Genomic DNA, 25,094 nt, shown 5'->3' with positions numbered 1-25,094 from the left:
GGAGATATTTACCTTTAATGCAGCCAGTGACGTCACTGGCGCATGCGCTCTGAAGGAACGGCAGATCGTGCCGTTCCTTCAGAGCCCTGTGCCGTGACCGTCGGCTCCCGCGCGCGTGCGCGGGAGTGACGTCACCGCGGCTCCGGCCAATCAGATGGCCGGATGCCGCGATCCCGGAAGATGGGCAACTATACATGTCGCCCGTCATACAGGTAAGCGGACGGCACGGCGGGGGCTCGTTCTAAGGTAAGTATTTCATAATGAGCTAGTATGCGATGCATACTAGCTCATTATGGGTTTCTCTTTCAGGATGTAAAGAAGAGAAAATTTTTTTTTCTCGGTGTACAACCTCTTTAAGCTTTGGCAATAAAACCTGGAACCTAATTTTGGTTTATATGCAGAATTGTGACAAATTTTGCCCTGTCTAGCATTAGTAAATAAACCCCAAGGTGTCCAGGGGTACCTGTAGTAAGTTTAGGCCAGCAGAAGAACTGGATCCTGCAGTGAAGTAGAAACCTAGGAACATTACGGATATCGTCATAGGGCTTGCAAAAGTAGAAAGCTTGAATATGATCAGTTCAAAATATTACTCAGCGCACAAGTGTTCCAGAACCATGTCCCAGCTGCCAGACAATGCATCAACGCCCCCCCTGGCAAATTTTCAGTGGTGCCAGTCATGAGTCTAACGCTTTACCTATCCAGCTGAATGTGGTCAGACAGGCAGAATTTGGCAACGGTCAGGAAACAGAGGTACAGATTTGAAAGACAAGAGTGTAAACAGGAGCCAGGCTGAGGTCAGTATCACATGGGCAGAAGATGAAGCGAAGGGATAAGCAGGGTGCGGAGTCAAGAAGCAAGCCAGAGGTCAGGTACCAGAAAGATTGAGATCAGGCATAGTCAGAAGGCAAACTGGGTATATCACAGGAACAAGCCATTAGGTTTCTAAATCTCCCTACGGCGGACAGAACCAGCACCAAAAACTGCTTACCAATTTAAATTGACCATCTTAATAACAATGGCCAACTAGCACTTGAAAATCAAAACCATTAGCAGCTTGATTAAATGATCCCCCCCCCCCCCCTGTTTCTTGGAACACAATTCAATACACCAGGAATAAAAGCCATTATATAGCCTCATAGTGTAGTAACAAAAGAAACGGTTTTGCAGTCACATAATAATAAGAAGAAACGGGCATGTCCATAGAAACAGATAAAACCAATTCTGGCAAGCTTGTTGCTTAAGTGATGATGACATCACATGTCCTGTCAGGCTCCACCCTATGCATTTCATCATAAGAAGACATCATCAGGGGCCATCAAATAAAATATGATATTAAACTCAGGATTTTAATACTGACAACCAGGCAGGGGTGGTATTTGAAGGACGTCCAGTGCCAAATATAGGTGATAAAGTCATTAACCCACTTCCCTTGATTGTTACCCTTAACTTGGTCTCTATTGGCGCTTTTCCACTGCATAGAACCGTACCGGCTCGGCACGCTTTTGTGCTTTTCCACTGCGGTACCGCATGGTATAGGGTCGGAACGGTTCGGTACGGTATGGTATAGGTTTGCTTTTCCACTGCATGGAACCGAACGGTACGGTACGGTACGGCTCTGAAAAAACAGTACCTACTCGATTGTGGTTCCAACAGGTATCAAACTGGTACCATATCCCACAATCCTTTGCATGCAGTCACTACTAGCCACTGATTGGTCAGAGAATCACACCCACCCCGTTGTTATCCCACCCACTTAACTTTAGTACTAGCAAACCTATACCGTACCGTACCGAACCGTTCCGACACTATACCATGCGGTACCGCAGTGGAAAAGCAAACCGGGCCAAGCAGGGCCGAGTAGAGCCGAGCCAGTACTAGCCGGTACTTGCAGTGGAAAAGTGCCTCAAGGAACATCAAGCTAAATATCATCCCTGTTTTTAAAAGAAAAGCAGTCGCATCTTTTACAAACCCATATAATTAAGTTATTAATCATGGAATGGCAAAATGGTCTTTTTTTCCCACCTGCAGCGTTCCTCAGTCCATTGCTGCAAGAAATTCCAGCTACTGAATAAGGGGCCCACAAGTTCACTTTCTCTACTATTGCAAGGCAGATAGGAAGAAAAAAAACGCATACAGCCTCGTCTTCTAATGCACCTCAATGGGCGGTTGCATGAGACAGCTGCAGGACCAGGGGGAGTGATTACATAGGCTTTGCACAGTTTACGGACCCTATATGGATGTGTGCAGTCCCAAGCGCTGTTGGTGAGTGGAGAAAATACTGTGGTGGCCTAAGGAGAAAATATAGTGGTATCCGCTCTTTGTTTTAAGGCCTAGTTTACACTTGTGTCTGGAGGGTAAAACAGGGGGTTGATCTGCAGTTTGACAACCCTCCGACTGCCCCCTACCCCCTTATCCGAACACAGTAGCCAGTGAGGGTTGCACACATACGACAGTTAGGACAGTTAGGATGATTTGCTTTGTGACTGCAGCAAGAATTATACCTACTGTCCCATTCAATGGGCAGTACCGCCTTTGAAACCCTACCAATGTAAGTGAATGGGGCTTCGCTGTCACTGCCTTGCAACCACGTGCAATGCACTAGTTTGGTGTGGGATTTAAAGGATTAAAACAGACAGTGTTGGCTCTCAGTCGCCTGTTAAATGCTCTCTGGAAGGCAGTACACTGCGGATCATTCTTCAGAGTGCAGGGCAAATGTAAACAAGCCCTAAATTGGTCACTTTTTTTGCTGAAACAACAGATCAGGACGCCGTCCAGCAGAACACCTGCTCTTGTAGGATCATTTGTTTTTATTTGATCCTAAAATTATTATTTACTTTATTGTATCATTCATTGCTAAAAAGGGAAGACATTATGGATACTGTATGTTTTTTGTATATGGTAAAAAAAAACCTGCAGGAGACAAGAAAAATAAATAAAATCAATCTTGTACTGTATTTTCTCTCTATAGGGATATGCTGACTTCAGTTAAACCCAAGGACAACAATTGATAGTATTTCAGGTTACCCGTTCTTAGATGTGGTGGCTGCATTCAATTTTTGTTCCCCTTTTTTAACCTGGTAATACTGCCATTAATTTCTGTCCTGGGTTCACAACCATACTGGGCAGCGTTGTCATGCTAGGAAAATAAGTTAATTTATTAGGGCTACATAACACTACAGTGCCTTAAAAAAGTATTTATACCCCTTGAAATTTTCCACATTTTGTCATGTTACAACCAAAAACGTAAATGTATTTTATTGGGATTTTATGTAAAAGACCAACACAAAGTGGCACATAATTGTGAAGTGGAAGGAAAATGATAAATGGTTTTCAAATATTTTTTAAAAATAAATATCTGAAAAGTGTGGCGTGCATTTGTATTCAGCCCCCCTGAGTCTATACTTTGTAGAACCACGTTTCGCTGCAGTTAGAGCTGCAAGTATTTTTGGGTATGTCTCAACCAGCTTTGCACATCTAGGTAGAAACATTTTTGCCCATTCTTTTTTGCAAAAAGATTGGATGTAGAGTGTCTGTGAACAGCAATGTTCAAGTCTTGCCACAGATTCTCAATTGGATTTAGGTCTGGACTTTGGCTGGGCAATTCTAACACATGAATATGCTTTCATCCAAACCATTGCATTGTACCTCTGGTTGTATGTTTAGGGTCATTGTCCTGCTGAAATGTGAACCTCTGCCCCAGTCCCAAGTCTTTTGCAGACTCTAACAGGTTTTCTTCTAAGATTGCCCTGCATTTGGCTCCATCCATCTTCCCACAACTCTGCCCTGCTTCCCTGTCCATGCTGAAGAAAAGTATCCCAACAACATGATGCTGCCACCACCATGTTTCACGGTGGAGATGGTGTGTTGAGGGTGATGTGCAGTGTTAGTTTTCCGCCACACACAGCGTTTTGCTTTTAGGCCAAAAAATTCTATTTTGTTCTCATCTAACCAGAGCATCTTCTTCCACATTTTTGCTATGTCCTCCACATGGCTTCCCGCAAACTGGACTACTTTTGGCTTTCTTTCAACAATGGCTTTCTTCTTGCCAGATTTGTGGAGTGCGCAACTAGTAGTTGTCCTGTGGACAGATTCTCCCATCTGAGCTGTGGATCTCTGCAGCTCTTCCAGAGTTACCATGGGCCTCTTTGCTGCTTCTCTGATTATTGCTCTTCTTGCTCGGCCTGTCAGTTTAGGTGGATGGCCATGTCTTGGTAGGTTTGCAGTTATGCCATACCCTTTCTATTTTCAGATGATGGATTGAATGGTGCTCCGGGAAATGTTCAAAACTTGGGATATTTTTCTATAACCTAACCCGGCTTTGAACTTCTCTACAACTTTATCTCTGACCTTTCAAGAGTGTTCCTTGGCATTCATGATGCTGTTTGTTCACTAAGGTTCTCTAATAAACCTCTGATGGCTTCACAGAACAGCTGTATTTATACTGAGATTAAATTACACACAGGTGGACTCTATTTACTAATTAGGTGACTTCTAAAGGCAATTGGTTCCATTGGATTTTAGTTATAGGTATCGGAGTAAAGGGGGCTGAATACAAATGCATGCCACACTTTTCAGATATGTATATGTAACAAAATGTGCCACTTTGTGGTGGTCTATCAAATAAAATTCCAATAAAATACATTTACGTTTTTGGTTGTAACATGACAAAAATTTCAAAGGTGTATGAATATGAATACTTTTTCAAGGCACTGTATGTTAAAACTACATAACACATCCCTCTACTCTCTATAACAAGGGGAGGTATTTTGTAGTCCAAGGAGATAGCAGGGAACAATGCCAATTGATAAAGGATTCAGAGGTAGAGAATACAGGAAGGTTTTCAGCTTACATGATATATTGCAGCGTGAACAGCTACTTTTTTTTTGCACTTTTCAAACAGTTTGAAAATGTCTTCAATCTGATACAAGTATAGCCAAATCATTTTTTGGCTGTATTTCCCCTTAGGATCACAGAAGTGCAGTTACTTCTGCACTCCTGTCACCCGTTTCTAGCCAACAGTGGGCTAAAGCCCGCTGTCAGCTGATGTCAAAGATCCAGTCCAGGCTCTGACAAGATCCCAACCACATGGTCAGAATCCACCCAGATGCCTGGATCGGCAGCTGGCTCATCCTCTCAGCAAGCCATTGAGAGCCTGAGCCAGCAGCTCCTTCCCCCTGCACAGCCCAGCACTCCAGTGAGTGCTGGAGGGGCAGAGCAGAGCGCTGTGACTGACAGTCAGCAGCCTGAAGACCGAGAGCTGAGCAATCAGTGGTGTTTGATCAATCAGTTCTCAGTCAGGAGCCGGCGGGGAACACCTAGGTGAGTATGATTTTTTTTTCGGGAATCGACAACAAAAAGGGAGCAAAAAAAGAAATATATTGTTAGAGTTTACAGTTTAACATTTTTAACCACTTGCCGTCTGCTCACTAGAGCTCTACTGCGACAAAGTGGTTCGTTATTGTCTGGCGACGTAGACCTACGTCGATAGACACTACCTTTTCTCGGCGGCGCGCGCGCGCCACCGGAGGCTCGTTCCCGCTGTATTCAGTCACAGCGGGAGTCGGGCCAGGGGAGGAGCAGCGGCGTTCGCCGCTGCTTTTCCCCGATCGTCGGGATCTAGTGTGGAGATCCGCCTGCTTGTGTAAACACAAGCGGGCGGATCTCCTAAGTGACAGGCAGTGACAGATTGCAGGGTTCAGCATAGCTGAACATGCGATCTGTCCCTGTGTCACTCAGTCACCTCCCCCCACGCATGTCAGTAAGCACTAGGCATACATTAACCCCTCCCTCTCCAATAAAATTAACCCCTTCCCTGCCAGTGTCATTTTTACAGTAACAGTGCATATATATATATATAGCACTAATTACTGCAGTAATGTCACTGGTACCCCCAAATGTGTCAAAAATGTCAGTCAAGGGTCCGATCTGTCCGCCGCAATGTCACAGTCCCGCAAAAAAAATCGCAGATCGCCGCCATTACTCGTTAAAAAAAAAAAACACCAAAAATGACAGAAATCTTTCCCTTAGTTAGTAAACGCAATAACTTTTGCGCAAACCAATCAAAATACGCTTATTGTGATTTTTTTTTTACCAAACATAGGTAGCAGAAAACAAATTGGCCAAAAATTTAAAAAAATTTAGATTTTTACATTTTTTGGGGGGAATTTCATATAAAATTGTGAAAAATATTGTTATTTTTTCCAAATTTACACTCTGTTTTTGTTTATAGCGCAAAAAGAAACAATTGCACAGGTGATCAAATACCACCAAAAGAAAGCTCTATTTGTGGTAAAAAAAAGGACGTAAATTTCGTTTGGGTACGGCGTCGCACGACCGCGCAATTGTCAGTTAAATTTGCACAGTGCCGAATCGCAAAAAGTGGCCCAGACGTAAGACAGCAAAATCCTCCGGTGGTAAAGTGGTTAAAGAAAAACTTTACTTACATGGTTTTAAAAACAAAGTTAAATCCCTAATTCTATTGCAGCTTTATTGTCGTACGTCCTTACCACAAGTCATTGATTCAACAGAATGCAGCATTTTTTTTTTTTATTTATTTAATGTAGTCAGCACAGAGCACAAAAGATCTTTTGCAGAGAGAGCAGACTTGGTTTTCTGAATGTCCAGGTTACAGGAAATATCTGTTTATTTGCAGAGGCTCTCCATTTCCATTTGTAGAACACAGTAGCTCTCTTCACTATCTGAATATAAATGGAGACGTTTGCAATGTTATTTTTTTTTATTGCTAGAACAAAACAAATGGGGTTGTGCTGTAATCACGTTGTGTACTAAACTCAGCAGAACGAACAACATGGAAAATCACAGAAACATTTTGAAAGCGCACATTCATATTTCAGTACATGAGTGAATAAAGAGGGTGAGTAAGGGTTTTGCAAGGCAGGGCTTACCTCTTGGGCCCTTCTCACCGATATGGGCAGCAATCCAGGCCAGGACAGACTTACGCTTTCCACCTGCTGAATTCATCTGCAGAACAGCAGCACATTAGAGAAGTCATATTGTAAACTATTGCAGGACAGAGGTTACATTTTATTGCCCAATATGCGCAGCAGCTGGATTTTTATATTCAGTTACCATTAAAATACATTTATTATCCTGCCTTTTGATATGTGGAGGAAAATGCATTTCCCATGTACATTGGTGGAGCCATTAAGAGATCCGATGAAACTGGATCATTTTTTTGGCATAAAATTTTAAACATAAGCCCCAGACAGGGCTTGTAAAATGTCTTGGGCATCAGGCTGCCTTGTTTCAGTAGGTGATTATACACTCTCCGGCAAATTAATTAGGTACACCTGTTCAATTGCTTGGTGACACAAATTGCTAATCAACCAATTACATGGCAGCAACTTGATGCATTTAGACATATAGACATGGTAAAGACGTTAGCACCAGAATAGGGAAAAAAGGGGTTTTAAGTGACTTTGATGTGTAGCACTGCCCCCTAGAGGACTGCTGAGAATTTGCACTTTCTGGATTCCCCTGAGTTACCCGTAGCAACAGTCTGTGGAAACGTATCACTTTAAATGCTTGGCTCGGACAATGAACAGTCCAGGGGATTTGCTTTTTTTGTGTTTTATTTAGAACTGGGATAGGAGAAAGGATGAGTGGGATACTCCAACTATGAACTATAGTAGTGTGTGCGGCAAGGCCGCTGCTTCACCTTGCCGCTGAAGTGAAGATAGAAAGTATGATCTTATTTAAATTACTCTTCAGGGTCTAACTTGGCATCCCCTATCTCACTTGCTGTGTGTGCTGAACTCCTGTCCACTGACACTTCACTGGAGCGGTCCCCCTTCCTGGGCAGACCCCTGGCAAGCTTCCCGGTACCCACAGACACTGTTTTTCCCAAGGTTGCTCTGCCCGCAACTCCACTTGTCAGCTTTCCTGGATCTCCTGTCTCAGCTCCACACTCCTGGTTCACTAGGCCGACCGCCTGTCACCTTCTTCCACAGCAAACAGGAGGAGAGACAGCCATCACCCTCCTCCTGAGACCTGGGTTTCCACCCAAATACGCCCTGTCACATGTGCCCTTGGCTTTAATAGCCAATCCCAGGATGCACCACTCTCTGTGCCAACCCACTGGGACAGCTACAAAAGCCTGTGTGTCACTGGCTAGGTTTCCTCCACTGTCCAACAGGCTCCCCTATTGGATACAGTGTGGACACTCCCTCAGACCAGGTAAATCACACATGGGCACATGCAACAGGCAAAACTAACAATCAGACTCCTCTGATAAGCAGGCAGAGCAAACAATGCTTTTACCTAGCACCTACCTAAGAGGGTGCTACAAACGTGGCATGGTTGTTGGTACCAGACGGGCTGGTCTGAGTATTTCAAAAACTGCTGATCTCCTGGGATTTTCACGCACAACCATCTTTAGGGTTTGCAGAGAATGGTTCAAAAAAGAGAAAATATCCTGTGAGCGGCAGTTGTGTGGATGAAAAAATGCCTTGTTGATGTCAGGAAAATGGGCAGACTGGTTTGAGATGATAGAAAGGCAACAGTATTTCAAATAACCACTCATTTCAACCAAAGTATGCAGAATACCATCTCTGAAAACACAACACATCAAACTTTGAAGCAGATGGGCTACAGCAGCAGAAGACCACACCTGGTGCCACTCCTGTCAGCTAGGAATAGGAAACTGAGGCTACAATTCACGCAGGTTCACCAAAATTGGACATTAGAAGATCGCAAAAATGTTGCCTGGTCTGATAAGTCTCGAATTCAGCTGCGACAATCAGACGGTAGGATTAAAATTTGGCATAAACAACATGAAAGCATGGATCCATCCTGCCTTGTTGTATCAACGGTTTAGGCTGGTAGTGTAATGGTATGGGGGATATTTTCTTTGCACACTTTGGGCCTCTTAGCCATCCCTTTATGACTACAGTGTAACCATCTTCTACAGTGTAACCATCTTCTACAGTGTAACCATGCTACTTCCAGCAGGATATTGCACCATGTCACAAAGCTCAAATCGTTTCAAACTGGTTTGTTGAACATGACGATGAGTTCACTCCAATGGCCTCCACATTCACCAGATCTCAATCAAATAGAGCACCTTTGGGATTTGGTGGAATAGGAGATTTCGATCATGGATGTACTGCCAACAAATCTGCAGCAACTGCATGATGCTATGATGTCAATTTGGACCAAAACCTCTGAGGAATTTTTCAGACACCTTGTTATATCTACGCCACAAAGAATTAAGGCAGTTCTGAAGGCAAGACAGGGTCTAACCCGGTATTAGGAAGGTGCACCTAATAAAGTGGCTGATGAGTATACAGTATATCTTATTCATATGCGCTAAAGAGATTAAACTAACCAACTAAACTAACTAGCTTTTTATTTGATTTCGGACAGAGTATGGAAAGAATAGACACTCTTTGAAGCTTCCATTTGCCATCTGTGCCCCCAATTCAAAAGATTTTCCTCTGACTTCTAGTGACTAGAGTTGAGCGAACCCGGACTGTATTGTTCGTGTTCGTACCAAACTTTTGGGTATTCAGTACCCGGAACCGAACCCGGACATTTCACTGTATGTTTGGGTACTGTCCGTTGTTCGGCAGAGTTGTATAAAGTACTCGAAACCCATACTTGAGTAAAAGTGCAAGTGCTCGATCAAAAAGTGACTTGAGTAGAAGTGGAAGTGCTCTATCAAAAAGTGACTTGAGTAGAAGTACTAAAGTATTCAACATTTTATGTACTTAAGTATTGCAAGTAGTTTTTTAAAAAATTTTGCTACTCAAGTACTGAAAGTAAAAGTACCAGTAGTTTTGAAAAAAAAAATGCTTCTCAAGTACTGAAAGTAAAAGTACAAGTACTGTGTTATGTAGTTATTAAAGAAAGAAGTCAAAAGTTTGAACATCATATTGTTTTTTATTATGTCAAATGCAACTTTTATTTATACATACAGTATCATTTATTTTCGTATGCGCTGATAATACACGTTTTGAGCTTCATGAAACCTGCCATCTACTGTTCTGGCAGTGGTAATTTTTATAATAGTAACGAGTAACTATGCAGCACAAAAAAAATAATAATGGAGTAGAAGTATTGAAATCATCGAAAAAATGTAGTGAAGTAAAAGTGGAAGTAGGAGAAAACAATTCTACTCTAGGAAAGTACAAATGCCGCCTTTCAGTACTTAAGTACAGTAGTGAAGTAATTCTACTTAGTTACTATACATCTCTGTTGTTCGGTAACGTTATTTGATGTTATGGCCCTGTTTTAATGGCGCGCTTTCAACAGGTGCAAGACAGCCAATCAGCAAGCGTTTAACTAGTGTGCCCTAGAAGCCATCACAGCACAGCCATGTCTACAAATGGCACGGCTGTGATAGGCCAGTGCAGCATGTGACCCAGACTCTATATAAGCTGGAGTCACACAGCGCCGCGCGTCACTCTGCTTTAACTACTGTAGGGAGAGGTTCCTGACTGCTGCTGCTGAGGGAGAGATAGGACTTTACTATAGGGCGAGGCTGGAGAGATTGCTTGTAGGGAAAGCATAGGAGGAACAATCTGCTTTATCGTACAGCGATCTACATTGATTTGATTTTGTGGGGTGCAGTGAACGATGTTTTTGCCCGGAGGGAGAGATAGGAGTTTACTGTAGGGCAAGGCTGGAGAGATTGCTTGTAGGGAAAGCATAGGATAGGAACAATCTGCTTTAATCAGACAGCGATTGACATTGATTGTATGGTGTGGGGGTGCAGTGAACGATCTTTATGCCCTGACCTGAGCCAAGTGAGGAGGAGAAGGGAGAAACAAAAAAATGTTATCAATCTGTTAGGCGTGCGGTGCTGCACATTTCATGCAACCTGAGTGCATATGTGTGTGCTTAATCTGCATTTAAAAAAGAAAAAACATTTTTTCCTTCATATTTAACTTTAAAGACTGTATGTCAGACAGACATTGCTTTTCTAACCTGCTCTTCAAAAAGCACCAATGTGAGGGGAAAATAATTATTTTACAGTATTTAGGGTAAAAAAAATATTTTTCAGTTTTTTTATTCAAATGGGTTTTTTTTTTTTTTTATTCAATAGCGGAATAGAACAACAGTATCCAACCTGTTAGGCGTGCGGTGCTGCACATTTCATGCAACCTCAGTGCATATGTGTCTGCTTAAACTGCATTTTAATAAGAAAAAAACTTTTTTCCTTCATATTTTACTGTGACTTACAGCGTTTAGACAGACACTGCATTTGAAATTTGCTATTCAACAAGCACCAATTAAGGGGACAATTATTTTTCAGTTTTTCATTCATACATTACATTGCGATACACCCATTGCATACTGTTGTATTGCGCCTTGCAATAAAAAAAAAACATTTAGGGGCAAAAAAAGTTGATTGCGGCCCTGTCCGCGTATGTTACAGTGAGATACACCAATTGCATACTGTTGCATTGCGCCTTGCAATAAAAAAGAAACCTTTATGGGCAAAAAAAGTTGATTGCGGCCCTGTCCGCGTATGTTACAGTGAGATACACCCATTGCATACTGTTGTATTGCGCCTTGCAACAAAAAAAAACTATTTAGGGGACGAAAGAGTTTATTGCTGCCCTGTCGACATATGGTACAGTGAGATAGACCCATTGCATACTGTTGTATTGCGCCTTGCAATAAAAAAAGCTATTTAGGGGACAAAAGAATTTATTGCTGCCCTGTCCACATATGTTACAGTGAGATACACCCATTGCATACTGTTGCATTGCGCCTTGCAATAAAAAAACTATTTAGGGGACAAAAGAGTTTATTGCTGCCCTGTCCGCATATGTTACAGTGAGATACACCCATTGCATACTGTTGTATTGCTCCTTGCAATAAAAAAAAACATTTAGGGGGCAAAAAAAAGTTGATTGTGGCCCTGTCCGCGTATGTTACAGTGAGATACACCAATTGCATTCTGTTGTATTGCGTCTTGCAATAAAAAAAACCTTTTAGGGAAAAAAAGAGTTTATTGCTGCCCTGTCTGCATATGTTACAGTGAGATACACCCATTGCATACTGTTGTATTGCGCCTTGCAATAAAAAAACTATTTAGGGGACAGAAAGATAATAAATTGTGGCTTAGTCTGTATCTGTACATATGAGATACACCCGTTGTATACTGTTGTTCTAGTCCGCTATTCAATAAACACCCATTTTGGGAAAAAATATTACATTGCGGCTTAGTCTGCATATTTCACTGTGAGATACACTCGTAGGATACTGTTGTTCTATTCCGCTATTCAATAAACACCCATTTAGGGAAAAAAGATTACATTGCGGCCTCAGTCTGCATATGTTACAGCGCAACAAGGCACACAGGCCTCGCATGGAGGCCCAGTTACTGGTGGTGAAGTGGTGCTGTTCCGCATAGCGACTTATGCGTGCGTGCCGCAGCTGAAACCTCACTATGGCCTGCTGCTGCTCGCACAGTCTGGCCAGCATGTGCAAGTTGGAGTTCCACCTTGTGGGCACGTCACATATGAGGCCGAAGTTACGCTGCAGTGCTGAGATGCAAGCAGCAGCAGGGTGAGAACGCCGAAAGTGCACACAGACGGCCCGCACTTTCTGCAGCAGCTCTGACATATCGGGGTAATTTCTAAGGAACCTCTGTACCACCAAATTCAGCACATGCGCCAGGCAAGGGATGTGTGTCAAACCAGCTAGGCCCAGAGCTGCTACGAGATTTTGCCCGTTATCGCACACCACCAGGCCGGGCTTGAGGCTCACTGGCACCAACCACTCATCGGTCTGCTGTTCATTGCTCCTCCACAACTCCTGCACAGTGTGTTTTTCCCCCAAAACAGGCAAGTTTTAAAACTGCCTGCTGTCGTTTACCCCTGGCTGTGCTGAAGTTGGTGGTGAAGGTGTTACGCTGACCGGATGAGGAGGCGGTAGAGGATGAGGAAGCGGAGTAGGAGGAGTTAGGAACAGGAGGCAAACTGAAGCGCACTGCAATCCTCGGTGGTGGAAGGACATGCGCCAAACTGCCATCTGCCTCAGGCCCAGCCGCCACTGCATTTACCCAGTGTGCTGTTAGGGAGATATAACGTCCCTGACCGTGCTTACTGGTCCACGTATCCGTAGTTAGGTGGACCTTGCCACAGATGGCGTTGCGCAGTGCACACCTGATTTTGTCACCCACTTGGTTGTGCAGGGAAGGGATGGCTTGCCTGGAAAAGTAGTGGCGGCTGGGCACGACGTACTGTGGGACAGCCACCACCATAAGGCTTTTAAAACTCTGCGTCTCCACCAGACGGAATGACAGCATTTCAAAGGCCAGGAATTTTGAAATGCTGGCATTCAGGGCCAGGAATCGCGGGTGGGTAGGGGGGTACTTCCTCTTCCGCTCCAGTGCTTGGGAGATAGAAAGCTGAACGCTTCCATGGGACATTGTGGAGATGGTTGTTGATGACCCAGGGGGTGGTGTTGCTGGCAGATCCTCTGTTTGCGGGGTGGCAGGTTCCACTGTCACTACAGAGGTGGATGAAGAGGCAGAGACTGCAGCAGAAGAGGAAGCAGGAGGAGCCAGAGACCTTTCTTGGTTTTTGAGGTGTCTACTCCACTGCAGCTCGTGCTTTGCACTTAGATGCCTGGTCATGCAGGTTGTGCTCAGGTTGAGAAGGTTTATGCCTCGCTTCAGGCTCTGATTGCACAGGGTGCAAACCACTCGTGTCCTGTCATCAGCACATTGTCTGAACTGCCATGCTAGGGAACTCTTGTGAGCTGGCTTTAGTGTGCTCGGTCCCTTGCTGCGTTGGGCAGTAGCAGGCGTAGTGTCTAGGGCACGGCCGCTCCGCTTTTGCACCCTGCTCCCTCTTCTGCTGTGCTGGTGGCTCTGTGCGACCACCGCCTCTTCCTCCAAACTACTCAGGTCACCTGCATGACGTTCATTCCATGTGGGGTCGAGGACCTCATCGTCCTCAACATCATCTTCCACGCAGTCTTCACCCCTGAAACCCTTGTCGGTCTCCACAATTCGGAATTCCGCAGCAGTTGGCACCTGTGTTTCGTCATCATCCGAGACGTGCTGCGATGGTCCTCCCATGTACTCATCTTGAGACATAAGTGGTTGGGCATCGGTGCACTCAATATCTTCCACTTCTGGGGCAGGGCTAGGTGGATGGTCCTGGGAAACCATGCTAACAGAGTCATCAAAAAGAAGAAGAGCATGACTTGGGGCTCAGACTGCTTGGCTGATTTGCAAGGGGGTGAGGTGAAAGATTGATGACCATCGGCTGCAGGTGGCAACTCTGACCTTTCAGCAGAAGACCGGGTGGGAGACAATATGAAGGAACTGGAGGCACTCAGCAACCCAATCTACTATCGCCTGTACTTGTTCTGGCCTCAACATTTGTAGAGGCGCATTAGGCCCTGCCAAATACTGCTGTAAGGTTCTGTCGCCTACTCGCAGCTGAGAAAGGTGTTTCACTTGTGCGTGTAGCTGCCACAGATCGACCACGTCCTCTCCTTGCAACAGGAGCACCACCACCCAGCACTAACATGGTGAAGCAGTATGTGTGCACACGCCTAGACGTACTGTATGACGGGTCTACCCCCTTCAACTTCAGGGTCTCCAAATTGGGCACATGGCCTGAACTTGCCCTTTACGCCTTGGAGGTGCTGGCCTGCCCGGCAGCCAGTGTATTATCTGAATGTATATTTAGCACGGCTGGGGGCGTTATCACAGACAAGCGCAGCCGCCTGTCCAGAGCCAATGTGGACAAGCTCACGTTCATTGTGCAGAATAGACATGTATACCGGCCTTACCCAGCCATTGTTGTATTTGATCTTTTTAACTCTTTTGGGGTGTACCCTAATTTAAAAAGAAATAAAATTAAAAACAAAAACCAGTGTTGGCTACCTCGTCCTCCTCCACCGCCGCTTCCACCTACACCGCCACATCCACCGACACCTCAAACTCCTACTCCATATGGGCCTCGTCCTCCTCCTCCACCGCCGCCGCCGCTTCCACCTACACCGCCATATCCTCCGCCACCTCAACCTCCTACTCCATATGGACCTCGTCCTCCTCCTACATCATTCAAGATGATTATTTGTTATTTTTCTGTTTTTTATGTTCTTTTAAGTTATTTCCCTATCCACATTTGTTTGCAGAGCTAAATACATGCTCTTAAGATGATTTTGCTGCCATTTGCAGCCCTCTAGCCCTTTCCATGTTTGTTTTAGAGGCATTTTAGTGCTCAAAAGTTCGGGTCTCCATTGACTTCAATGGGGTTCGGGATCGGGACAAAGTTCGGGTTAAGTCCGGGTCACGAACCCAGACTTTTTTTTCAAGTTCAGTCGAACCCGCCAAACCCGAACATCCAGGTGTTCGCTCAACTCTACTAGTGACATCCCCTGTCCCCATTCTATGTGCTGCTGTCGCAGGCATGTAAGGTGATCCCTACCTAATGAGCTAAAGTAGCGCAATATATTTATTGCAGAAGTATTTACTATTGAAGTATATGCAGAATTAATTTCAAAACGTTTTGTCTGGAGTTAGGTTATTGCAATCAGGTAAACTGAACTGTGTAGCTATGAAGAACTGTGATTGGTATTCTATAAGTGGCCTATGGGGGAGTAGTCACCAAAATCCTGCCTTTTCTATACAGTGCCAGTAGTATGAGATTACAAAAAGGTCACATCCTATTAGTGATAAAATTGGATAATAAAACGAAGAAAGTTGCTAAATGTGATAACTGTTCTCCTGACCTACAATATTCTATCATACCTGCACATCCGAAAGGTTCTTCTCTAATATTAAAATATTTATATATATTTATCCATAACAGATGGTGGTAAATCAGTGATGTCTGAGCATGCTGTGTCAACAGGTCACTTTTCTATACCCAAATTAATACTAACATTCTTCGGCATTATAGTGCACTCAGCTCTACAATGTACCAAAACTACAAAATGACACTTGCACATTCCATTAGTTCTTGCTTTGTGTCCTTGGGTTGGTGGAGTCAACTAATTTCACTTCCTGGCACTTGTCTATCTACATGTTCCTATTGACCATTTAGGTCACCCCTCATAAAGATTAGCCCATTGGAACATGACCTGTTTGAGTACTGACTATGTACTTTATGTGACGGCTGTCAATTAAGTCGTAACACAGTCTCTTGTTTCATGGTCACAATCCTCTCTTTATTTTATAATAGGAAAAGCAACTGATCAGTTGAGTTGAGAGCTGTGGATGTGGATAGTGCAGAGGTGAGAACAAAGGATGGAGAATGTTGCAGATGTGAGAGCTGTGAATGGAGGTGGGTGAAGAGATGAGAGCTGTGAATAGAAGTGGGGGTGCAGACGTGAGAGCTGTGGATTGGGGGGGGGGTTGCAGATTTAAGAGCTGTGGATAGGAGGGGGGGGGGAATTTTACAGCAGTGGATAGGGGAAGAGGTGCAGAGGTGAGAACCATAAGAGAATGCTGGGTGCGAAGGTGAAATCTTTGAATGGAGGTGCATGCAGCTGGCAATGGGGATAGGGAGCTGGGTGTTTAGTTGAGCACTGGGTGCAAAGGTAGGATCTGTGGATAATGGGTGGAAATGCAGAGGTGAGAGCTGTGGGTTAAGTAGGGGAGGTGGGGGGAGGGGTGCAGAGGTGAGAACATAGGATCGAGGGGAGTGGGCAAAAACAAGAGTTGTGAATTGAGGTAGGGTGCAGATTTGAGAGCCGTGGATAGAGAGGGGGTATGCAGAAATGAGAGTTGTGAATAGAGAGAGGGCTCAAGAGGTAAGAGTTGTGAATGTGGGGTGGGGGTGCCAGGTGCGGAGGTGAGAGCTGTAGATGTGAAGGGTGGAGATTTGAGAGCTGTGGACTAGGGGCTGGTGGGTGCAGAGGTGAGAGCTGTGGATGGAAAGGGGGGTGCAGAGGTGAGATAAAGGGGAGGGGAGAGGTATGGATAGATGGTGGACAAAGGTGAAAGCTGTGGATTAGAGGATGGATGCAGAGGTGAGAGCTGTGGATAGAGGTGGTTTGTAGTAATGTGAACTATGAATGTGGATGAGGTAAGGGATGTAGAGGTGAGCGCTGTGAATGGAAAGGGGGATGCAGAGGTGAGAGTTGTGGATGGAATAAGGTGGGTGCAAAGATGGGAGCTATGGATGGAGAGGGGAATGTGGAGATGAGAGCTGTGGATTGAGGAAGAGGGTGCAGAGGTGAGAGTTATGGATGGAGATAGATTTGAGAGCTGTAAAAAAAGGGGGTGTGGAAATGCAAGCTGTGAATAGGGAAAGGGGTGCAAATGTGACAGCTGTGGTTGTGGAAGGGAGGGCGCAGATGTGAGAGCTGTGGATAAGGCGGGGGATAAAGTGCAGGGGTGATAGCTATGAACAATGAGCATGGTGGGGTGGGTGCAGAGGTGAGAGCTGTGGATAAGGCGGGGGGATAAAGTGCAAGGGTGAGAGCTATGAACACTGGGCATGGTGGGGTGGGTGCAGAGTTGAGAGCTGTGGATAAGGCGGGGGGATAAAGTGCAGGGGTGAGAGCTATGAACAATGGGCATGGTGGGGTGGGTGCAGAGGCGAGAGCTGTGGATAATGTGGGGGGATAAAGTGCAGGGCTGAGAGCTATGAACAATGGGCATGGTGGGGTGGGTGCAGAGGTGAGAGCTGTGGATAAGACGGGGGGATAAAGTGCAGGGGTGAGAGCTATGAACAATGGGCATGGTGGGGTGGGTGCAGAGGCGAGAGCTGTAGATAAGGCGGGGGGATAAAGTGCAGGGGTGAGAGCTATGAACAATGGGCATGGTGGGTGGGTGCAGAGGCGAGAGCTGTGGATAAGGTGGGGGGGATAAAGTGCAGGGGTGAGAGCTATGAACAATGGGCATGGTGGGGTGGGTGCAGAGGCGAGAGCTGTAGATAAGGCGGGGGGATAAAGTGCAGGGGTGAGAGCTATGAACAATGGGCATGGCGGGTGGGTGCAGAGGCAAGAGCTGTGGATAAGGCGGGGAGATAAAGTGCAGGGGTGATAGCTATGAACAATGGGCATGGTGGGGTGGGTGCAGAGGCGAGAGCTGTGGATAAGGAGGAAGGGATAAAGTGCAGGGGTGAGAGCTATGAACAATGGGCTTGGTGGGGTGGGTGCAGAGGCGAGAGCTGTGGATAAGGCGGGGGAGATAAAGTGCAGGGGTGAGAGCTATGAACAATGGGCATGGTGGGTGGGTGCAGAGGCGAGAGCTGTGGATAAGGCGGGGGGATAAAGTGCAGGGGTGAGAGTTATGAACAATGGGCATGGTGGGTTGGTGCAGAGACGAGAGCTGTGGATAAGGCGGGGGGATAAAGTGCAGGGGTGAGAGCTATGAAACATGGGCATGGTGAGTGGGTGCAGAGGTGAGAGCTGTGAATTGGGAGGGGGGAAGCTCAATGCAAAGGTGAGAGCTGTGGATATGGGGGTGCAGAGGTGAGAGCTGTGGATCAGGGGGTGTTGGGTACAGAGCCCTGAATAAAAAAGGAATGTGTGCAGAAGTGAGAGCTATAAATGGAGGGGATGTAGAATAATAGCTTGGATGGGGGGGGGGGGGGGGAGCTTCGCATTGAAGGCGCAGAAGTAAAATCTGGAGGGAACAAGGATGAGCTGTGGAAGGGGTTGCAGAGGTGAGCTGTGGATATGGGGTTCATGGGTGAGCTGTAATTGGGAGGGCAGAGAGGGGTACTGTGGACGAGGAAAGTAGGAGGGAGTCACTGAAGTGAGCTATGGATGAGTGCTGCAGAGGTGATCTGTGGACAGGGGTGCAAAGGTAAGCGGTGGACAAGTGAAGGTGAGCAGTGAATACTAACATTATGGGGGTGGGGAGATGCTTGAGCAAGGGGGAAATTTTTTTGCAAAGTGAAATTTACTGGGGGCCAGCAAAGCTTACAATGTTCAGTGGTCGTACCATACAGGGTGCAGTAGTCAGGATTTTGTAAGATACCTTGTAAATTACGTACTCCTGACCGCCATACTTTGTATGCTGTGCTATATGTTACATATCCTCTGAGCAATGGCCGAGCAATCCACTCTATATGAAAGAGATAATGAATGTTTCAATAGATGTTTTCTACCACCCTTTCAGTAACCAATAAAAAGAGAGCAGGAAGGATTTTTTTGGCCAACAACATTTGGCAGGAAAATGCAACACTGAATAAATTAGAAGGAGAGCTTGGGAAAACATTTTGTAGAATGTACCTAATCTGCAGTATAGCACCTGCCTGGAAAATGTCACAACCAAATGCAGAGAATAATGATTATGTGTTACATTGTAGTCCACCTTTAGAAAAACTTCACTTCTGACTATTTCTCATGTGTAAAAAAACTTCTGTTCTTCTAAAGTCTTTTAATAAAATAAAAAAGACAAATGTCTGATGTTTTTAAATACATTTTTGGATAAAGCAGCAAGAGCCCCTATCAGGTTTTTATTTCTGTCTGTGTTCCCACTGGGGAGATGCACCCTCTCTGTTTGTCCAGGTTGACCATTGTCTCCAGAAAGAAATGCAACATAAAACAGTTGTCACTGGTGGAAAAGGCGATGTGAAATCTTTCAATGGGGACAACTGTTCCAGTGACAACTGTTTAAGATGATGTTTCCTTTCAGTTTGGAAAGAATTCCTCCCAATTCCTGTTTGGTCTATGGAGCAAGAAGTGAAGAGAAACAGGCTAAGAGTTCTTCAGAGGAGTCCTGGGGTAGGGTGCAGTCATGTTTTCAGGAAGCAATATGTAGTACCATGATGGCCCCTCCTACAAGCCATAATTTGCCTGCATTGCATAGAGATGCACAGAGAATATACATAAGATATGTAATGAAAACAGAGCATTTTAACTTAAAATATTAATTTACATATTGATGATGGCAAAAAGGGAGAGAACGGTCCGTCACAATCTGATCCTTGGATTGGTCAGAGTACAATAAGAGGCTGCAGTGCTGGAAATACCCAGAATGTGATATTCTCCTCTGCTGCATCATCCTCATCATTTGCTTTAGCTATTGAGCTCTGTAAACCAACACTTGTCAGCAAAGCAGGGAGGTCCGGACCATCCCTGTAAGGATTCTGTCCGTCTCGAGGATTATACCAAAGGAAACATGGTTACGCCAATGCAATCTGAATAGGCCCTTTGTGACCTTTTGGTCATATATAGATGATAAGCCTATATATATATATATATATATATATATATATATATATATATATATACCATTGAGGTGGTAGCTTTTAATGCATGGATTTTCCCAGGTGTCGACACGGTGGCTTTATTTTTGATTCCTGTAAAAAGGACTTTTTGACACATGGACTATTGATTTAATTTTTCTGTTTTTGATTAGGTATGTTAGAATACTACATATAAATATATATATATATATATATATATATATATATACTATATATAAATATACACAGTATCTCACAAAAGTGAGTACACCCTTCACATTTTTGTAAATATTTTATTATATCTTTTCATGTGACAACACTGAAGAAATGATACTTTGCTACAATGTAAAGTAGTGAGTGTACAGCTTGTATAACAGTGTAAATTTGCTGTCCACTCAAAATAACTCAACCGCTGGCAACAAAAGTGAGTACACCCCTAAGTTAAAATCCAAATTGTGCCCAAAGTGTCAATATTTTGTTTAGCCACCATTATTTTTCAGCCTTAACCCTCTTGGGCATGGAGTTCACCAGAGCTTCACAGGTTTCCACTGGAGTCCTTGTCCACTCCTCCATGACAACATCACGGAGCTGGTGGATGTTAGAGACCTTGCGCTCCTCCACCTTCCATTTGAGGATGCCCCACAGATGCATAATAGGGTTTAGGTCTGGAGACATGCTTGGCCAGTCCATCACCTTTACTCTCAGCTTCTTTAGAAAGGCAGTGGTCATCTTGGAGGTGTGTTTGGGATCGTTATGTTGAAATACTGCCCTGCAGCCCAGTCTCCGAAGGGAAGGGATCATGCTCTGATTCATTATGTCACAGTACATGTAGGCATTCATGGTTCCCCCAATGAACTGTAGCTCCGCAGTGCTGGCAGCACTCATGCAGCCCCAAACCATGACACTCCCACCACCATGCTTGATTGTAAACAAGACACACTTGTCTTTCTACTCCTCACCTGGTTGCCGCCACACACGCTTGACACCATCTGAACGAAAAAAGTTTATCTTGGTCTCATCAGACCACAGGACATGGTTAGAGTAGTCCATGTCCTTAGTCTGCTTGTCTTCAGCAAACTGTTTGCAGGCTTTCTTGTGCATCATCTTTAGAAGAGGCTTCCTTCTGGGACGACAGCCATGCAGACCAATTTGATGCAGTGTGCGGCATATGGTCTGAGCACTGACAGGCTGATCCCCCACCCTTCAACCTCAGCAGCAAATCTGGCAGCACTCATATGTCTATTCCCCAAAGGCAACCTCCTGGATATGACGCTGAGCATGTGCACTCAACGTCTTTGGTCGACCATGGTGAGGCCTGTTCTGAGAGGAACCTGTCCTGTTAAACCGCTGTATGGTGTTGGCCACCGTGCTGCAGCTCAGTTTCAGGGTCTTGGCAGTCTTCTTATAGCCTAAGCCATCTTTATGAGAGTTCTTTGCCATGAGGTGCCATGTTGAACTTCCAGTGACTAGTATGAGATAGTGAGAGCAATAACACCAAATTTAATGCACCTGCTCCCCATTCACACCTGAGACCTTGTATCACTAACGCCGGGGAGGGAAAATGGCTATTTTGGGCCCAATTTAGACATTTTTACTTAGGGGTGTACTCACATTTGCTGACGCCTTAAGAGTTCCTTTCACTGGAACTAAGGGGATAAAGCCCAATCCCTGAAAAACAACCCCACACCATAATCCCCCCTCCACCAAATTATTTTTTACCAGTGCACAAAGCAAGATCCATAAAGACATGGATGAGCAAGTTTGGGGTAGAGGAACATGACTGGCCTTCACCTCAACCCAATACAACACCTTTGGGATCAATTAGAGCGGAGACTGCGAGCCAGGCCTTCTGATCCAACATCAGTGCCTGACCTCACATATGCGCTTCTGGATGAATGGTCAAACATTCCCATAGACACACTCCTAAACCTTGTAGACATCCTTCCCAGCAGAACTGAAGCTGTTATAGCTGCAAAGGGTGGGCCAACTCAAAACTGAACCCCACGGACTAAGACTGGAATGCCAATAAAGTTCATGTGCGTGTAAAGGCAGGCGTCCCAAAACTTTTGGTAATATAGTGTATATAGTTTCGATTTTTAGGATATCATCAGGATTGAATTTCACATAAGTGCTGTTTCTTCTTTCTTATTATTATGTTAAAGAAAGCTAGAAGTAATAATTTAGCTGTGAAGTAAAATATAAATGGATGTGGATAGTAAACATAATACAAAGTATCAAGAAAACATACAACCTGAAACGTGCAATCCTATATAAAATGATGTATTTCTTTTTTCCTAGGGCAGCAACAGATCACAATATTGATAACACTACAGCCATATTACGGGAATGGTTAAAGAATGTGCAGAAACTGTACCATTTTGTGGAGTGGAGACCTATGTCAGAACCTCAGTAAGTATCGTGTTATTGTTCAAAAAATATTAAGGATTATGAGATTATGACAACTGTGTGCTTCCTACCTTGTGGCAACAGTTTTGGGAAGGCTTTTTTTTGTTTTGGCATGACTGTGCTCCTGTACTCAGTGTCAACTCCATGATGAGGTTGGTGTGGAGAAACTCCAGTGGCCAGCACAGACCTCTGACCTTAACCACTTAAGCCCCGGAAGATTTTACCCCCTTCCTGACCAGGGCCTATTTTGCGATTCGGCACTGCGTGACTTTAATGGACAATTGCGCAGTCGTGCGACGCTGTACCCAAATGAAATTGACGTTCTTTTTTTCCCACAAACAGAGCTTTCTTTTGGTGGTATTTGATCACCTGTGCGATTTTTTGATCATGCGCTATAAACAAAAAAATTGCGACAATTTTGCAAAAATAACAATATTTTTCACATTTTTTTTATATGAAATTCCCCCCCAAAAAAAAATGTAAAAATCAAAATTTTTTAACATTTTAGGCCAATTTGTTTTCTGCTACATATGTTTGGTAAAAATTTTTGCAAAAAGCGTATTTTGATTGGTTTGGGCAAAAGTTATCGCGTTTACTTACAAAGGGAAAGATTTTTGTCATTTTTATTGTTTTTTTTTTTTAACGAGTAATGGCGGCGATCTGCGATTTTTTTTGCGGGACTGCGACATTGCGGCGGACAGATCGGACCCTTGACTGACATTTTTGACACTTTTGGGGTTACCAGTGACATTACTACAGTAATCAGTGCTATACATATGCACTGTTACTGTAAAAATGACACTGGCAGTGAAGGGGTTAACTTTATTTGAGAGGGAGGGGTTATGTGTGTCCCTAGGGGCGTTTCTTACTGTGATTGGATGTGGCTAGTGGTGTAACAGCACAGATCAACGGTCCTACATAGCAGGACCGTATGATCTGTGCTGTTACACAGGGGAGAATGACAGGCAACTTTGTTTACATTAGCCGCCCGCCTTTCTCCCTCTGTAACCGTCGATCGTGAGTGACCGGCGGACATCGAATCCGCCGGTCACTCACGCGGGGGGGGGTCTGTGAGCGAGCGGGAGCAGGAGCGCGCCTCCAGCGGCGCGCGCTCACTCCCTAGACCCTCACAGGCTAGCGACGTAGACCTACGTCACTTTGCCTGTGAGGGGCTGACTGCCGATGTAAATCGTCGTTAGGCAGTCGGCAAGTGGTTAACCTAAAGTAAGACCTTTGGGATGAATGGAAACACCAGATTTAAGCTGGGTCCAAAATTAGTGCATGACTTTGCAAATGTTCTTTCGGTTGAATGTGCACACAGACACATTCCCTCTCACCAAGTTGCTTAGTGGTGGTCTTGTAGCCCATTCCAGCCTTGCGTAGGTCTACTATCTTGTCCCTGACATCCTTGGACAGCTCTTTGGTCTTGGCCATGGTGGAGAGATTGGAATCTTAGCCTAGGTTCACACTGAGGCGGGTTTGAAATCATGCAAATTCAGCTGAACTCGCATGATTTCAAACCGGCATTTTCAGTCCGACGTTGGGGGATGATTTCACAGATATCTGTGTGGGCTGTGTGGGTTCCTGCATAGATGTCTATTGAAATCTCCCCTCCCCCCCCCCCGAAGTTGCCAAAAGTAGTGTAGAAACTACTTTTGGGAATCGATGAGGGGCGCAAAGTCAGCGTCGCACTGATTCAGACGGTGCCATTGCCAGCAATAGGCTCCAATTTGACATGCGATTTGACATGCCCAATGTGAATGTGGGCTCAGGGATTGCTTCTGTAGACAGGTGTCTTTTATACAGGTAACAAGCTGAGATTAGGAGCACTTCCTTTAAGAGAGTGCTCCTAATTTAAGCTTGTTACCTGTATAGAGGAAACCTGATTAAAAGGGGATTAAATACTTATTTCGCTCATTAAAATGCAAATCAATTTCAACGTTTTTGAAATGCGTTTTTTTTGGATATTTCTGTTGTTATTCTGTCTCTCACTGTTAAAATAAACCTACCATTAAAATTATAGACTGATCATTTCTTTGTTAGCAGGCAAACGTACAAAATCAGCAGGGGATCAAATACTTTTTTTCCTCACTGTAGGTGAGATGGTCTGTTCCACAAACTTTGGCCATATAGTGTACAAAGCCTCGTATGAATCTATAAAACCACACCACCATACAGCTCCTTTTTCTCGGTTGACAAGATATTCACTTTTAATGCTTTCGAACTGGATTGTTTAGCATGTGCCATGGCCTGTACATAGTGATTGAAGTATTAAGAGCTCCAAAAGCACAAGGTAAAAATATATTGTTTCATCCTCAGTGTCCCCAGGCAAAATGAAAACTTGAGTCATAAATTTGCAGTGTACAACTATTTACTGACTCTGAGTTTTTTTTTTTTCCTCCATAAATTGATGTGCCTGTAGCAGAAATTGAACCCAGATAACAACCTGCTCCCTTGGCTTCTGGGCAATAAACTAGTGATTAAATACAATGCAAGTTTTTTAAGAAATGATCCCTACACAGCCTTTTACCCTTTGTTGCAAGGAGTCAA

The 25,094-nt window shown here is 44.5% G+C and overlaps 1 protein-coding gene across 1 annotated transcript in view; it reads left to right on the top strand.

The window, feature by feature from the left end:
• Window positions 1–25,094, top strand: part of COLGALT2 (collagen beta(1-O)galactosyltransferase 2) — a 166,240-nt gene that overhangs the window by 65,238 nt on the left and 75,908 nt on the right. The window contains exon 2 of the mRNA XM_082265582.1: window positions 22,437–22,547. Coding sequence (XP_082121708.1) covers window positions 22,437–22,547 — 111 coding nt within the window. The remainder of the gene's footprint in view (window positions 1–22,436; window positions 22,548–25,094) is intronic.

This window comes from Pelophylax lessonae (assembly GCF_965119305.1).
Source record: "Pelophylax lessonae genome assembly, chromosome: 8".
Taxonomy (NCBI): domain Eukaryota; kingdom Metazoa; phylum Chordata; class Amphibia; order Anura; family Ranidae; genus Pelophylax; species Pelophylax lessonae.
Note: the sequence above shows the minus strand (reverse complement) of the source record. Positions and strands in the feature narration are given on the sequence as shown.